Raw genomic sequence first — 18,083 nt, 5'->3', positions numbered from 1 at the left:
TTACCTATTCTATTTTTTTTTTTTTTTTAGTATACACAGATTGATTTGTAATTATTTATTTTTAATGAAATGAAAACCTTAAATGACAGGAGCTTTGTAAACATATTATATAACTTAAAAAAAAAAAAAAGGAATGTGTGAATAGACCTTTAACTACTTTAGTCTTGGCTCTAAATCTTGAATCCAAGTACATAAATAATACATTTTTATCTGCATATTTATAAATTATTTTTCTAAATACATAGAAATTGTTGATTTACTTTGTTTTAAAATGAATATATGTTATCTGTTTAGTATAATCATTTACTATAGAAATTAAGATACACCATACTGTTTTTAAAAAATATTTATTTTGTAATTTACTCGTCAATCTGATATAGAAATATAAATTATATTAAATAAACACATATGTATTATGTATAATTAACAAATAATAAACTTAAATAAATTAACAAAATATACAACATAATATCTTCTTAACATAAAGCATTGGGTTTTCCAAATTTATTTAATTTTAGTTATCTAAGTTACATACCTATATGTATACCTACATATCAATATAAAACATAATTGATTTAATGATGAATATGACATGTTTCACACACATAAAAAAGATAAAGGTACCTATCTATCTCATACATTTATAGTACTATTGGTTTTTCACATTTTATCTGTTCTCCGTTGAGTTAACATCTCACAGAGTTACTTTTAAATATTTTACTTTTCTGTTAAATATAAATACTACAATGTTCTACTCTATACCTGAAAAAATGGATATGTGGTCATGCTTCATCGAATGTGGAAAAAATAAAAGGAAGGCCGCTTTATTGTACAGCCAACGATTTGGGCTTGAGAGGCAAGTTCCAAATTCTAGTATTTTTTCAAGATTGGAAAAAAACTTAAAATCTACTGGAAGTTTCAATAAAAATAAAAATAGGAAATGTACTAAAACTACGGAAGAATATTCCCAAATTGTATTGCAAAAATTAGAAGAAAATCCTAATACATCTTTAAGAATAGTATCGAGTAAGTTGACACATATACATTTATATATTTGAGCTTGAGGTCTTCTCTGGCACAGTAAATTCTCAAACACTTATTGCCTGGTTTCCATATTATGATCAAATGTGTACTCCAGTTAATTTTTTAGGCGCATATAATCGTAACTGATAATCTATGTACCCCGAGTATGATTTGATTCAGTTCAATTATGTTTTATGCAATTTTATTAGTTGTGTTTTGTGTTTATTTCACATAAACATTGATGCAATTCTGCCAAACTATATCTCATTTTTTTGTGAATCAAGCATAAAATTATTGTTATTTATTAATTATCTTGTTTTATTATTATTTGTTTAGAAGAAGTAGGAATTTCTTATAGTTCAGTACAGAAAATTGCCAAAAAAAATAAATATCATCCATATAAAAGAACTACTGTACAGCATTTAAGATTTGATGATTATGAGCGTCGTATAGTTTGGATTGCAAAGGTGCTTATTTGAATTCTATTTTTAAAAGTTTTTCCTTTTTTAATATTTACTTATGTCTTATCAAACATAAGGTACTTGTTGAAATTGAGGATAATCCTCAATTCTTGGAAAGAATATGTTGGACTGATGAAGCTAAATTTCACAACAATGGCAATGTAAATAGTCAGAATTTGCGTTATTGGTCAAATGGTAATCCTCACTGGCACACCGAGAAGAATTTTCAAGAACGTTATGGCATTAATGTTTGGTGTGGAATATTTTATGACACATTGATTGGTCCATTTTTTTTTTCTGAAAATTTAAATGGTGATAAATATTTAGAATTTTTAAAAAATGAACTCCCCATTCTTTTGGAAGACATACCATTATCTAGACGCAAAAATTTAATTTGGCAGCAGGACGGTGCTCCAGCCCATAATAAAAAAACTGTCATACAGTATTTAAATTGCACTTTTGGTACGAATTGGATGGGAACGTACAGTCCAAAAATATGTTGGCCACCTCGTAGTCCCGATCTGACTTCGCCGGATTATTTTCTCTGGGGTTATCTTCAAAGTATAGTTTACAAGGAAATGCCTGCTAATGTAAATGATCTTAAACGAAAAATTAAAGATGCTTGTTCAAATATCCCAAGTCATGTGTTAGTGAAAACTACTACAAATGAATTGCTTAGGCGACTGGCAATTTGTTTGGAAGTGGATGGTCATCAGTTTGAACATTTATTAAAATAAATTATTAATAAACTTTAATTGTGTACCTACAAGTTTCTATAGTAAATGATTATACTAAACAGATAACATATATTCATTTTAAAACAAAGTAAATCAACAATTTCTATGTATTTAGAAAAATAATTTATAAATATGCAGATAAAAATGTATTAGGTATTTATGTACTTGGATTCAAGATTTAGAGCCAAGACTAAAGTAGTTAAAGGTCTATTCACACATTCCTTTTTTTTTTTTTTTTAAGTTATATAATATGTTTACAAAGCTCCTGTCATTTAAGGTTTTCATTTCATTAAAAATAAATAATTACAAATCAATCTGTGTATACTAAAAAAAAAAAAAAAATAGAATAGGTAAGTCATTTTGATTACATGTTTTGTGCATTGAGGAAGTGAGTCAATCTGATGCGAGGCTATAGGCCCAGGGCCTGTTGTTCATAGTGCCTACCCGACTTTCCATTTATAAATATTAAATATTCAGGGATATTTTTTTTATATAGTGTATAATTTGCATTTCATATTAAAAATAACTTGTGTAGTTGTGTGTGAATAGACAAATAATGGACATTAAATCATTACTAAATTATCTAAGGAAATAAACACATTAGTTATCAATAATTTTACTAGAGTATGAACAAATTTCCGTAGTGCAAGTTATTGCAGGATTTGGGTAAGGTCATAACTAATAAAAAATATTAACACTTAACATGTCCACTACCCTAGATAAATTAATAAAAATTAAATGAACATTAAACATACTTTATATGTATTTATCTACTCTAGATTGCAACATATTTTTAGGGCTATGGATGTTTTAAAAAATTATTCAATTTTACACTTATTTTTGAAATTATGTTAATTTTTAATTAATATTTTATGATATAAAAATCTTTTAATATTACGTAAAACTGGCACTACCGTATTCAAAAAAAATTTTCAATTTACCAATTTAGGTTAATAAAAACTCCATAGCCCTAATTATAGAAAATAGTAAATCAATAACTTAACTTAACTTAATTATTTAAACATAAAATTAACAATTAATGTGACAATCAACAAATGTTACAAATATAGAAGTAGTTGCGGTCTTGATGCTGCGCTGTTTTCTTTTTTCATCTGAATGAAACTGAAAAAAAAACATTAAGTTATTTATAGAAATGATTTATTGTATAAAAAAATTGTTTATCCATACTTATTAAGTTATCAGTTGAGATGTACTATGCTGTGACTAACCACAATAACAAATTGTATTTGTTCATCCAATCTTGTTATAAATATTTGAATTAAAAGTTAGTACTACAAATTGCAATTGAAATTTGAAAGAAAACAAAATTAATTTTCTAAAATATAAGCAAAAATTATGATAAATATCAAATTATTTATTTTATAAAAAAAATTCATACTTACATAATAATTTGTTTAGATTGTTTAAAGATTAAAATATAATATGTAAAGAAATATGGATATTTTATTCTTTTATTCCATATTAATTTATAGTCATCGGATACCAGTAGCAAGCAATGTAAATTTGCATTAATTGCTGGTCAAATTAAGCTTTCTAGTCATATAGTTCATTGTATTTTTTGATTAATCATATAAACTCTACTAATTGCCACTGAAATAAAATTAAAATATTTGAACCATGGTTATTATTTGTCAATAATATGTATAAATCATTTAATAAAAAAATAAATAAAATTCTAATATATTAAATTTGGATTGAACTTACCAATAAATTATACAAATAAGGTGTCGGCAAAGTACGAAATCTGATTCCCAAATACCTTATAATATTACTGATTGGAAAGAGGTATATTTTTAATTAAATTCAAATTTGTTAACCAAAATACAACATTAAAACACGATCAAAAAATATAACAGGTATGCATCACGAATTAAGATACGTATTATTATTCGTGGTATGGTATGCATTGGAATAATTGGCTTAACCTTTAAATTTATATTTTAAATAATACACATAACGACATAACATAGTATTTACTTAAAACGTTTTCTTTGGTTAAACAGTCAAAGAATAGTAATTAATTTATAATTAATATTCCATACTTGATAATGGAAAACTAACATTAACGAATAACGATTAACCACATGTTTTCAGAAACGGTTTACCGACATTTATTATCGTCTATCTACTAATACGTGATAAGATCGTATACCAGGAATCAGTAACCAGTGATATATTTTGTAACCATGATGGTAAAGTGTAAAATGTTAAAATGTTATTTTTATACTTTATAGCTGATACAGCTGCGCTTCTGCTGGCTAGTCGTTCACCGACACTTGGCGTTCGGGTGGGAGTGATGATAAGACACCTTTTTTTTTTTTTTTTTTTTTTTTTATTGGTATTGTTTATCTATCTTGTTATTATCGATAATGACCGTTATGGGTATTGTTAAATTGAGATAAAATTTCATTTTGACTTCTGGTTTTTACTGTTGGGTTTGTAAAATTGCCCAGTAGCAGCAAATTGAACGAATATTTAAGCATTAATAAGTCGCAAACTAATTACTCAAATAAAATTCTGTAAACGTTAAAATTATTTTTTTCAGTATGTTTATAGATTTTCGTTATTAAAAATAGGTATTACCATTTGAAAATCTAAAGTTGATAGTGTTTTATCTAATAAGGGATGTAGTTAAAATTATGAAAATTGTAACACAGTGTAAAATAGTAAAACCTAGAAAGTTTAAAAAAAAAATTATTTTAAATTTCCTAATACTTACCGAGATATTAACTGGTTCATGATAAAAAAATCACCCTGTAGATGAATCAATGGTTCCATACTTCGGCAGACATGGCTGAAAACTGTTTATAAGGGGCAAGCCTATTCGATTTGGTTTCAAAATTTGGGTTGGGACACTGAGATTAGGCTATGTAGTCTGGATATCTCCATATCAAGGAAAAAGCGGTGATCTTCAAAATACTTATAGTATACTTCAAGCCTCAAGGTGTAACAAATGTGATTTTGGAGTGCATTTGAAGTGCAACATACAGTATCACACATTAAAATAATTAATATTATGTTTAAATTATGTTGATAAATTATAATTATATGAGTATATAATTTTGTTTTGTATTTGTATATTACACCTTATTTTCCCACTGTCCTACATTTAGGACACCTATTATCAAGCAAACTATGGGTAAAAAAAATTTTTTTTAATTTTTTTTGGTTTCCCAAGAACAACAATAGTAGAAATAAGTTAGAAAAAAGTTAATTTAAAAAAAAATTTAACCTTGGGCATGAATGGGTTAATGCAATGTCATGAAAATGAAGATACCATTGTACAAACATTGAAACAAACATTAGCTTCAGAAATTAAACGCCGCTTTTCGCTTGAATGGGATTCAACTGAATCTGTATTATTAGAACAAATTGCTTCATTCTTGGATCCTAGATTTAAAGACTTAGACCACGAAGTATTATCTAATCATGAGGCAATCCGCTCTAAAATAAAACAAATAATCAACCAAAATAATTATCTCGAGCCCAATGAAATAACTACAGCTTCTCAAGAACAACAAAATAAACATAGAAGTGATCTTGAATATATATTTGGAATCAACAATGAAAATTGATCTAACAAAAGAATTTCAAAACTATTTAGCAAAACCGCAGTTGAGATTTACATAAGATCCCTTAGAGTGGTAGAAAACATGATATTCAAAATATCCGACAATAGGTAAACTTGCTAAAAAGTATATGGCAATTACTGCAACATCAGTGAGTGCTGAACGTTGTTTTTCAACTGCTGGTAATATAGTCACCCGAAAAAGAGCTTCCTTATCACCAGAAAATGTAAATTTACTTGTATTTTTGCATCAGAATAAACAGCTGATGATTTAAAATTAAAACTATCTATTAAAGTGTGATATATTAAAATTATTTATTTATTATTATTTAATATTAACTGGATTATAATTAAATATTTTTTTACGTGGAGCTTCTTGAATGAATCACAGTGGTGCAATCTATGTAGACCGGAACAATGGACACACTTCTCGCGACTATCATGTTCAATCACTAAAGCCATCTTCTTGACGTTGCTGCTTGAACCGTGCTTTTTTAAACTTGACCCACTATTTAATTCGGTCTCTTTGGCTGCGCATTCCAAGCGCCTGACCCCTCAAAGGCTATACACCGATTCGCTAGAAACCTTTCAATAGATAGATATTTCGGCAATTGGGTGTCACTTTGATGAAGTTGCCATTCATGAAGCGTACATTTATCCAAATGACGTAACACAATCGTAACGAGCCAAGCATCCCAATGCTCCACCGGTTGCCCTAACGCCTTTAAAGCAGCTACATGAGCCCCAATGTGCGAATGCAATCTTTGAAGTGACCCCGTCGTAGCTATTTCCACGCGAGGACTATCGAGCAGCGCTCTGATATGCGTTTGAATCACCAGGCTTCTATTGTCATAGCGTTGTTTAAGCCGTTGCAGCACTACTTCGTAATTACAATCGGTCATAGGAATCGAACTCACAATGTCCAACGCTGGACCACGTAGACAGGATCGCAAATAGTACAATTTGTGAGCCAACGATATCGAATCATCCTTATGTACTAGCGCTTGAAACACGTCATAAAACGCTTCCCAGTCCTCGATATTACCCTTAAACTCAGGGAGTGGCATGGGAGGCAGCCTAGACCCGTGCCCACTGCCAGAGAACCCGAACGACTGATTATGGCCTACGGTACTTGCCTGTTTTTGTAAGTTAATTATTTCCTGCATTTGAGCTCTGGCGTCAAAATAATCTCTTTCAAACGCTTCACGTTCTTGATCCTCTTTTTCTAGCTCCTCAGCAATCATCTCAATCTCGCATTGTACCGCATCGAACTTTTTACTAATTTGAGGTAATTCCTCTTGCCGGAATTCAAGCAATGCTATAGATTGCACCGCTGTATCAAACTCATTAGTGAAGTTGCGTAATCGAGTTAATGAGGCCTTAATAACACCACGCTTCCTTCTCAGTACTGTCAACTGTTTTAGATTATCTTCATCCAACGCCATGATTACTATGTTTATTAAATACCCTACGTTACTATTTAAGTAAGATATTAATTACGAAAATAATAATAAAGTAAATAGGAATAATATAGTCAAGATGATTTAAACCTTCGAAAGTAAAGTATAACTGGCAATTGAACAATTAATCGCTATGCAATTACGCAAAGTACTAATACAAACATATATATAATAATCCAGTAATATGTAGAATCTTATATAATTCACCATCAAACAACATATAACAAAAAATAAATATAGTATCACGTAGAGGTCACCAAAATGTACGGGCCGGGAGCGTAAGATAATAATACGCGCGCCCGGTTACCCAACTACTTCGTAGCGCACGCACACACCGACCGACCTGTGTAAATGTGTATACGTGTATATAGCGACTCAAGGGAAGTAGACGGGGTCGCCGAGCAAGACCAGAGAGTGCTAGTGTGTGGTGGTGTGTGTAGATGTGTATATTTGTGTGTGTGTGTTCTTAACTGATAAAGGAGATAGGTAACTCTAAGTAAAAAATGGTAACTCAATTTAAATGCTGATAAATATATAATAAACGGTAATAATGATACTACGGCCCTTTTGGCCCAACAGGTAAAAATGTAGAATATACTAATAATATAGCCCTTGTGGCTCAACAATATAAATATATAATAAATTAAATTGCCGGTTTGGCACAGCCGATAATAAAATAATAACACCAATAGGCAATAATAAGATAATAGGTAAAAATATAAATAATTAAAACTCACAATTTGTGGAGCGTAGACTGGCCAGCTGCTACCTATGCTAAATAATAATGTACAATTTTTACACACACAATAAACCAAATAATAAATTGCGGCGATTAGCGCCTATATAAAATAATAACAAAATAAAATTACGGCGATTCGCGCCGTATATACAATATATAATAATAAAAATGTGGCGATCAGCGCACACAAATATAAAAACAATAAGGTGATTCGCGCCTGCACCAATATAATAATTTAATATAATACAAACAAATCGCGTTGATTAACGCAAACGATTTGCAAAAAATGCAAATATAATACTGACAGTGGCGATTAGCGCCTGCACGAATACAATATATATAAAAGGATGTGGCGATTTGCGCACACATAGAATACACCTAAGTCCTAAGTATAAAAAAAACAGTGGCGATTCGCGCTCACAAAATACAATTTTTATTGTAGAAACTGCCGACGACGATTTGCGCACGTACGAGCTTTATTTGCGACAACGCTGGAGAGAATACTAATTAATAATATAAAAACGTATGCCTTTGGCTATGGTAATGATATAACATAATTGATAATACTTAGACGGCGGACATGGACGATAAGGCGGTGTTGCACAACATTATTATATAATTCACAAGATACAAATAATTAAACAAAAACAACTTAAAATAACAGCTGGTGCGCGCGAGTGTTTGTGTGTGTGTGTGTGTCGATCGGTGACAGCTAAATAATGCTTATGCGGCGCCAACATCCTGTATTCATTTTTTGTTAAATTATCATTATTAGTATTAATATTATTTTAAATGTTATTATTGTTGTTAGTACTGAATAAATAGTTATAAATACTAATAAATTATGAAGCGTAATATTTTTTAATAAATATAATTTTTATTCATGGAATATTAATTACACGAACGTGTATTTAAAATACACGAACTTCGTGTACACGTGTATTTTAAAAACACGTCTAAAATCGTTACCTCTAGTCAAGACTCTCTGGGATGTTCTATCTCGGAAAAAATGTGCGCTGGTGTTTAGAAAAATAAAAAAAGTAGGTTAGGACAAATTATACCTAAAGCCAGAGAATGAGGAGACGAGGAAACTTCTTCAAAACATTTCGTTGGACATTCGCCCGGTGGGTGAGAGAAATCCTCGTATAAAAGTCTACGGGGTTGGGATCGAGGTGAAGGACGAGGGGGTCGCTGCGCTTTTGGAGGAGCAGAACGAAGGTTCTGTGAATCTGAGACCGGGGTGGAACCTAAGTCTGGAACTGGTCCCACGAAAAGGAAGAGGAAAAACGAGACGGGGACGAGATGTAGAGTTCGTGGTAACACCAGAGGTTGCTGGCGAGATTGTTGGTCAGACGTTGTTTGTTGGGCTGTCACGGTGTCGGGTGGGTTCCAGCGTGGACGTGCGAAGGTGTCATAGATGCCAACGTTACGGACACATTGGTCCACTCTGCAAGGCGCCGTCGGTGGTCTGCGGGCGATGTTCGGGCCGGCATCACGCTGCGCACTGTGTTGCGGATCTTGCTGCTCGCAGGTGCACATGTTGTGCCTCGAGTGGCTGGGCCTGTGACCTGTCACACTTCCGGAGGGAAGTCCGGAAATTTAAATGGACGGTGTAAGAGTAGGGTAGGTAAACTTGGGACGGGGGAGACTGGCAACAGACGACCTGCTATTGCTGTCCGAGGTAAGGTAGAGAGGTCTAGATGTTGTGTTAATCCAGGAACCCCACGTGACGAAGAGCGGGACGTTTGCCAACCTAGCGTTGTGTTTTGTGCTAAGATGTGTTGTGAAATCTCTTCTGGCGTTAGGGTCTTGTCTACATCATAGATCATAACCATTGGCCATTTGCTCGGTTTCAGTTGTACATCCGGTCTTTCCTCTGTTATGCGTTTTAATGCATCGTATGTTTCATCGTCTGCCGCCACTATGTTTATGACTGTCATTTCGCCTTTTTGTAATACTGTCTCTGCTGGGCAATCTGGTTCGTCCTCTGTTTGGTACACCATTCTCCTGCACTGGTATCCTCGGGATCTGAACTAGTATATAATCCATGTATCAGTCTTTTTAACTGTAACTCTTCATATATGCTGTCAGGTAAACTATATAGATCCCTAGTGTACGGAGGTGGTGGATATGCCTCGTAGTCAAGCCTTCTCTTTTCCTCTTTGGCTATTGCGTACATCCTTTCCTTTTCTAGTTTAATTGAATTTTCTCGTTTAGCTTTCTCCTGTCTTTTTCTTTTGGCCTCGCGCAGTGAGTCAAGAGCTGGGTTTCCCGTTCTCTTATAATTTAAGCGTGTATTATCAAATGAGAAGAAATCATCCTTCCTGTCTTTGGTTAAGTCTGGAGTGCTGCCTTTTTTGTTTCTATCTCTCTTGTCCCAATCGTTCATGTATTTTTCTCTGATTTGCCTTGAACTTTCATATTCCTCCTTTACCATATTGGTGAGTTGGTTTCCTACCTCACCCCAGTTGAATGGTACATTATATCTCACCGGTCTTCCTTCGAGGATTCTTCTATTTTCTTCGGCTATTGCTTCCATTACTTCAATTCTTGGTCTTGGAGCTCCATCCTCAGCTTCCCCAATTGTGAAGTTGCTTGTTTGATATGAGCTTATGGTGCTTGTAGAGCCGTGTCCTGATGAAAAAGAACGACGGGGACTTATTGCCCTCATTTGAATTGCTTCATGTTCCATGTTGTCACCGCCTGGTTGCCTTAGGTCCATTTGACCGTCTTCTGCCCCAGATCGGTTCATACGCAGTAACCTGTCCCGTCCCGGGCTTCCCCTCCCCGGTTTACTGGTGTTAATGATCTTCAGATCATGACCTTGGACCAGTCACGGACGTACACGCACACGCGACGTACCCACTAACCTGTGATCACGATCCATGGTTCCACGTCCTCGAAGCACATTCGCGGATCGCTACCTATCGGACGAACCGTTTCAACCAGTTACCTGGAATACGGATGTCGTGTCGCCCCTAGCCACCGCTATAGTTTTTCCTGGGGTGAGAGGCAGGTGGTGCCCTCACACACCTTTGGCCTCGCCAGTGCTCGGTTTCAGCATGCGTCGCCACGTGCGAACCAAGCCTACTAACCATGGACCCGTCAAGGCCCATCCCGGGAGACGAGTACGACACTGCGGCTAGAGCCGTCATCGCAACCCGAAAAGCGCTGATCTCACACCAGCAGCCAACAGGAGGCCGAGGGGCTTTACTCCCAGAGACCAACCCGTGACCGACGATTGCCGTGTTAGCTCCCTAACTCCGAAGAGAGAGGTACCCAGCCCACGCGTGGACAGTATAATACCGCTACTTAAGTCCGGACGAGCGGTTCGATTTTGTAAAGAGACTGACGAGACGCCGCCCACCGCCCAGCCGACGACCACAAGGAGACCGCATAGACGGCAGACCGATAACCCCGCACCTCGCGCTAAAGCCTTAAAAACCGATTCCAGGACTTCAAGCATTTCGTCCCAGGTCCTCGATGGGACTATTCTGTCGTCGAGGTAAGTATGGACCTTGCCTGCTTCTCTAAGGTCCTTAAACACTATGGACATTAATTTTTGGAAGATCGCAGGGGTGCCCTTCAGCCCAAAGGGCATCCTTTCGAATTTAGCTGTTGTCTCCTCTGTTACAAACGCGGTTTTTTCCTTAATTTCATCGGTAAGAGGGATTTGCAGAAAACCATTGGACAAATCCAATGTCGTAAAAATCCGTCCATCAGCGAGCTCGCTAAGTTGCTTGTCGACATCGGGCATGGGAAACGGTTGCGTCACAGTTTGTAGATTCAATTTTCGATAATCAATGCACAGTCTCCTCGCCGTTACCTTTGTTGACCAATAAAACTGGACTGGCGTAAGACGAGTTTGAATCAGAGACGATACCGGCTTGTTTCCATTCTTGTAGTATCTCGGCTTTCTTGCGTCTGTCGGTCGGTGAGGTCTTATATGGTTTCGTTTGGACAGGTTTGGCATTATCCACTTCGACGATATCCATCTTAAGTATGTTTGTGCAACCTAGTTCATGGATCGATTTCGCGAAAACATGACGGTAACGGTTTAACATTAACATTAATATTCTTTTTCGGCCTGGGTCTACTCCCGGATCGATATTTACTTCGTCTTCGGTTAACGGTTCTCTATGGTAGTACGCGGTTCCGCATTCGACTGCCACCACTTCCGCGTTATCACAAGCTTCGTCGGTCAATCAACAAGGTACCTTCGAGATGACAATTTGTCTCGAATACAAGCTCGTTCCCCTGTTTGTAATATCCGATGTATATCGCTCTAAAAAACACGCTTTTGGCTTTTCCTTTTTACTACACGTGGTTCTCGTTGTTGCGGTTTGTCTGTGCCCTTTGTTGCACCGCCGTTTCTGAAACCCTTTAAATACAGTCGCTTTCGGAAGTTATTGTCAGAAGACACCGTCATCGCAGTCAGCGGTCGACGAGTCGACATAGCGAATCGAGTAGTCGCGAGTGTAATTCAATACTACAAGTCTTGATCTTCTTTGGATTCGATTGCTACCAGCTCCGATCCAGTAAACATTATCAACAAGCTCCGGTCCCGTCAGTATTATCAACCAGCTTCGGTTCAGTGATCAGCATCAACCAGCTCCGGTCCAGAGATCAATATTAGTCAGCTTCGGTCTAAAATAGGTCCAGATCACCGTCTTTGTCTCCTTACGATACCGTTTCTTATTCTACATTATTAATGTATACTATTATGATTGTTATTATGTGTAAAATCAAAAATATTAGTACATTGTTATTATTCACAATCCTGAATTGATATTTTATTTATTTTAATATTGTGGTAACCCCATCCCCGACAGGGCACGAGTCATTGCTGTTCACGAGCCTCCCAGGTAAGTACAGCTGTGGCGCACAGCCATATTCAGAACTTTCATTGGTTTCATTGTTCTCAACTAATTTTTCAACTGATTTTTCCATCAGAGTTCACCACATTATGAGCAATATTTATTTCATCTAAATATGCAGTTTTCTTCATAAAATGATTGAAAAAATCAACTTTTAGAGATTTATCTCCTGATGCTAGCATAGCAATTTCATGTCTATCTTGAGGAGTTACAGGAGGGAAATTTTTTGACATATCATCATAATGTACATTACTGCACATTGATGTTTGCAAAATTTACCATACATCCCAATTGAACATGAACAACAACCAGTTTCTACATTAACATCATAGGTTATTGAAGGATCCTTTTCACTTGGAATAATATAATTATTTTGTGCACTTCGAATAATTTGATTTTTTTTCACATAATTTGCCTTCTTAATTAATGTGTTCAAGAAAATTCTCGCTTCTCTATTTTTTGGATTTCTACAATTTGCAAATGTCATTAGTCGCTTACAGTAATGCTCTTCCAACACAGTGCAAGTGAAATCTAATAATGCAATAACATTATAGGCCTTAACTCTTGAGAGTGCTGTATCCTTAAATATGCGTACGGTTATCCTCATTCCTCCAAGCAAAACACCATTTTTGACGACCATCCCAATGGTTTGTAATGTATTTAATCCATTTTGGATATTCTGAATTCGCTATTATAGCACTATTAAAATAATATTCAGCAAGTTTTACCGTGTCTGCATACAAAATATTTTGAAAACTTTTCATTAATATTGGTCTTTTATTTTGAGGAATATTATTTTTGGAATCCCAAAGCCAACGCTAAACTGCCTGACAAACATGAAATATACATAACAAGTTATCACTTTCAGGTCAAGTATTTTTAATTGCATTTATTTCTGCTTGAGCATTATCAGTAACAAAAATCTTAGGCCATCCAATACCACCAAAACATTTTAAACCACACTCTCTAAGCAAATTAAATCCTGTACTATATGCTAAATAAGATTGACCTGTATAAATTAATTAATTACACAATGTTAAACTCTGTATACATTATTTGAACAAGAAAATTAATCATAATACAATTCATATACCTTTTGTTATTATAATTGCTAATGGTACTGCTCCTGCTGCACATGGAGTTAATATAAAAGTTATTGAATGGTTTTCAGCATCACATGCGCTAGTGCTATCAACGAATACTATACCACTTAAAGATTTTAATTCATGATCTCTTTGCATAAGAGGAGTTACAATAAAAAGAGCAAATGGATCTTCAATATATTTAACAATTACATTTTTTTCTGAATGTATATTCAATTTTTCTTTCAATTTCTAAGAAAGAATAAAGTAAAATAGAACAACAATTCAAATTACATAAATATATTGTTGCATATTGACAATAGTCCTACTTTAACCTACTTCAATCATTCCAATTCCAGAACGTGGCCCCAAGTTCTTAATTCTCCACTCATCGTGCCAATACTGGACTGTTCTGTATGTTGGATTAATAGCACCATTTGCTAAGTCTTCCAATGAAAAATTATCATTTAACTCTAAAATACGCTCATGATACTTAAGAGCTTCAGAAATTCCCATATTGGAACTGAAGTATTCAAAAAATTTATTTTTTAATTTTAAGACTGCTGGTATAAATCTTAAATTACAATATATATATATATATATTAAACTTAATATATTAATATATTAAAATTATTATATTTTCTTAATTAAATTAATAAAATTTTTACAAATTAATTTCGTAAGTTTCTATTCCCTAAATTCAGTTCAGATTTTGCAGCCATGTGACTCCTTGGATCACGAATGCGGAATGACACACGAAATAAATATGTACAATCTAATAATACCCCAAGTACCAACTAATAACTATAATTAAATATTATATTAATAGTACTCAATGGAGAGATTTATTTATGGACCTAAATATAATGGAGTTTATAGATATCCGTATCGGTGACATTGTTATTACAATGTTATCTAATAATATATTATTGAGCTCACTGCTGTATGTATATTATAAAGGTACCTATTTAATATGCCCATATTATTATTAAATGATAGATATTATTATAGCCATAACTACATATTTTAATTTCCTATTTGTATACAAAAATAATACAAATTACAAATAAAGTAAAACGTAATAAATGTGATGGTAAATTGTTTATTTGTGAATTCTTAAATTACCTATATAACGATTATTTGATTACCTAATGTATAACGACATTATTAAGTTTAATTAAAAGTATAATTTAAGTAAGTACATTTTAAATAATTTTAAATTTAATTGAGTATGGTTGAGTTCTATTTCTATATTATGCAATATCGACTATATGTGAAAACTAATATTAATTAATGAACACAAACATTAAATACAAGAATTCCATTGCCATGGAATCGATGCTTATGGAGTAATAAAATATCTTGCCAAATAATTTCTTAATGAATAAGCTGTTGAGTGTTCATTTACTGTGTCTGTATGTTCACCTAATGAAAAACCATTAGTAAGGTCAACGGTGTTACGACGATCGACATTTCCAAAATCTTGTGCTGTATATTGAGTTCCTTCTCTTTTTCGTACAAAATTGTGTAGAATACAACATGATTTTATAATGTCATTGATTTTACCAACATCATGGCAACGAATGGCAGTACTTAAGACTTGAAATTTTTCTGTCATCATTCCAAATGAACACTCTATCGTTTTTCTACCACGGCTTAGACGATAGTTGAATACTCTTTGTACGTTGTTAAGGTTTCGTCTTGGGTAGGGTCTCATCAAATATGTCGATACTGGAAATGCCTCATCATCCACAAATAATAAGGAAATTCGCAGTCATTTTCGTCATATTGTAGCTTTGAAGGTGAAGGTATATCAAGTTCTTTGCGTGTTAACCAATATTTCATTGCTGAAGCTCGAAATATCCCTCCATCGCTGTTCCTACCAGCATATCCAGTTTCTATCATAGTAAAAAGGCCGTCAGCATCACAGCAGCCTAATAACACTATTGAGTGATAGGCCTTGTAATTGAAATTACTCGAACCAGTATTCGGCAGTTTCTCGATGCGAATATGTTTACCACCTAAGCTCCCGATACAATTTGGAAGGTTCCACAAAGACTCAAAACGTTGTGAAATTCGTTTCCATTGAGCTTTATTTGGTTTCGGCATCCAATCCTTATTCATCTTTTCCCAAAATATCTTAGTTGTCTCTGCTACGATGCGACTAACAGTAGACTCTACCCGACAAAAATATAACCCAAGTGAGACAAATGTACATCCTGTAGCTAAATACCTGTATAATAAAAAAATATTAATTACATTTTTAAAATTAATTTAAAAAAAGCGGGTAAGTGGGTACCGGCCTGCTGTACATTAGGTGCCGTATGGATCACTATTATTTATTATAGAAGTGTTAAATTTGAATGCAATGATAGGTATCATTGTATACGAAGTACGATTCTTAACGGAGATGATTTATCAGCCTAAGTCTTATGATATACTATATTACATTTAAATAAACATTAACGAATATTTTAGTTGCCTATAAATAGCTCAAAAAAGTAAAAATATTTTGAAAATGAAATCATGTAAAGAAAATACATCTCAGGTAACAGAGTCTTCTGAAATACAAGACCAGCCAAACTCTCCTCAACTGGAAACATTACCTATGCCTCCCCCACCGACACAATCAAGTATTCAGAATTCTAGCCAACCAGAACAGGCTGAATGTCAAAAATTGACAAAAAAAAATCGCCCGTTAAAAAAAATAACAATTCCAGTGATGCTGATGAAGCCTTTATTGAGTATTTTAAATCTAAAAAAGCCAAGATCGACAATTCTTGAGATATAAGAACGGATTCTATTAAACAGTTTTTGAACAGCCTAATACCAGATCTGCTGACTATGACTGCTGCAGAACTCAGAACATACAAGAGGAGGTCTATTACCATCATCGATGAAATTCTTGGAACAAACCCTTGTACTTTTAGTCCTGCTACATCCGTAGAAACACGTTTACAGCAATCTCCAGCCGGTTCGTTTTTATCGTCATTCTCATCCGAGGACGAAACCGATAAACAACATTATTTGACCTTATAGTATTTTACATTTTACTATTTACAATAGAATTATGTAGTATTTAATTATATATATTAATACGTTTATAATTAAAATAATGTGTATTATAATAAACAATTCAATGAACGTTACCTTAATGTGATTAATATTCGTTCCTCTGGACTCACACATTCTCTCAGGTGAGTGTTATGCTGATGAATGGCAGGAGAAATAATTGTTACAAGTTCTGCATTGGACTCTCTAGACATCTTATAAAATGCCAAAAATTTTGCATCGGTTTCTTGTAGTTCTCTGGCCGCTACAAAAGTTCTGCAGTTGATATTTTTCTCAATAAAAGGATGAACCCAATATTTCCTTTTCTTTTTTGTTTGCATCCTTTTTTAGCAATATTACATAACAATATCTTCTTCATCACTCGAACTAAACATTTTTTTTTTTTTGAAAATTGAAAAAAAAATTGAAAACAGATCAAAACAAGTCGCGCGATTGACACTGTATGATCCACTGAATATCGTTTCGCGTTGGTGGACCTTAAATCGCACAAATCGCATGAATTGCACTTATCGCACTTATCGTTGCTCAATCGCGTCGCGTGTCAATCACGTAGTGTGCGGAGGGCCTAAAAGACATATTTAGTCCAACACAAATAGAAATGCTACTAAATCCTAAAAAAAAAGTTTTTAAATGGACATCTGACGACATTTCTTCTGCTATTTCCATTAGTAGCATTTCTTCAAAGGCATATAGATTTTTACGAGACGAGAAAAAATTTCCTTTACCCGGTTTGTAATGCTTAATACATTTTTTGACAAAATGTAATAAAATATGTAATCATTATAACTTTTTAATGAACATGAAGGTGGTTCGGGTAGTCAAAAATTGGGTAAATTTGTTTTAACGCCGTTTTCAAATTGGAAAAACGCAATAGAAGAATTTAATAAACACGATAACAATAAATACCATAAAATGACATTATTAAAGTTTGATTGTTTAATGTCAGTGTCTAATAAAACTACTGATTCTATTTTAATACAACTGGATAAAAAAATTGAAATCTGAGATAGAACAAAACCGTGCCAAATTAAAAACAATTATTG

General features: G+C 33.8%; 1 protein-coding gene and 1 pseudogene across 1 annotated transcript; both read left to right on the top strand.

Annotated features, from left to right (window-relative positions):
- The first annotated feature begins 746 nt into the window (after positions 1-746).
- Positions 747-2,221, top strand: LOC149059726 (uncharacterized). Its single transcript, XM_089225796.1, has 5 exons — positions 747-856; positions 938-1,026; positions 1,360-1,490; positions 1,562-1,766; positions 1,812-2,221. The coding sequence occupies exons 1-5, from the start codon at positions 747-749 to the stop codon at positions 2,219-2,221; spliced, it is 945 nt and encodes a 314-aa protein (XP_089081922.1).
- A 3,260-nt stretch (positions 2,222-5,481) lies between these two features.
- Positions 5,482-6,085, top strand: LOC149059725 (E3 SUMO-protein ligase ZBED1-like; annotated as a pseudogene).
- The last annotated feature ends 11,998 nt before the right edge of the window (positions 6,086-18,083 follow it).

This window comes from Diuraphis noxia, unplaced genomic scaffold, assembly GCF_037042655.1.
Source record: "Diuraphis noxia isolate RWA-SAM2 unplaced genomic scaffold, SU_Dnox_SAM2 contig0001, whole genome shotgun sequence".
Taxonomy (NCBI): domain Eukaryota; kingdom Metazoa; phylum Arthropoda; class Insecta; order Hemiptera; family Aphididae; genus Diuraphis; species Diuraphis noxia.
Note: the sequence above shows the minus strand (reverse complement) of the source record. Positions and strands in the feature narration are given on the sequence as shown.

What these genes read in the sequence shown, in the direction of transcription:
- LOC149059726 (XM_089225796.1), top strand. Translation starts at nt 747, where the DNA reads ATGTTCTACTCTATACCTGAAAAAATGGATATGTGGTCATGCTTCATC. An exon ending in GTATAGTTTGGATTGCAAAG is followed by an intron (nt 1,491 to 1,561) that starts GTGCTTATTTGA and finishes ATCAAACATAAG; the next exon opens with GTACTTGTTGAAATTGAGGA. An exon ending in ATTTTATGACACATTGATTG is followed by an intron (nt 1,767 to 1,811) that starts GTCCATTTTTTT and finishes ATAAATATTTAG; the next exon opens with AATTTTTAAAAAATGAACTC.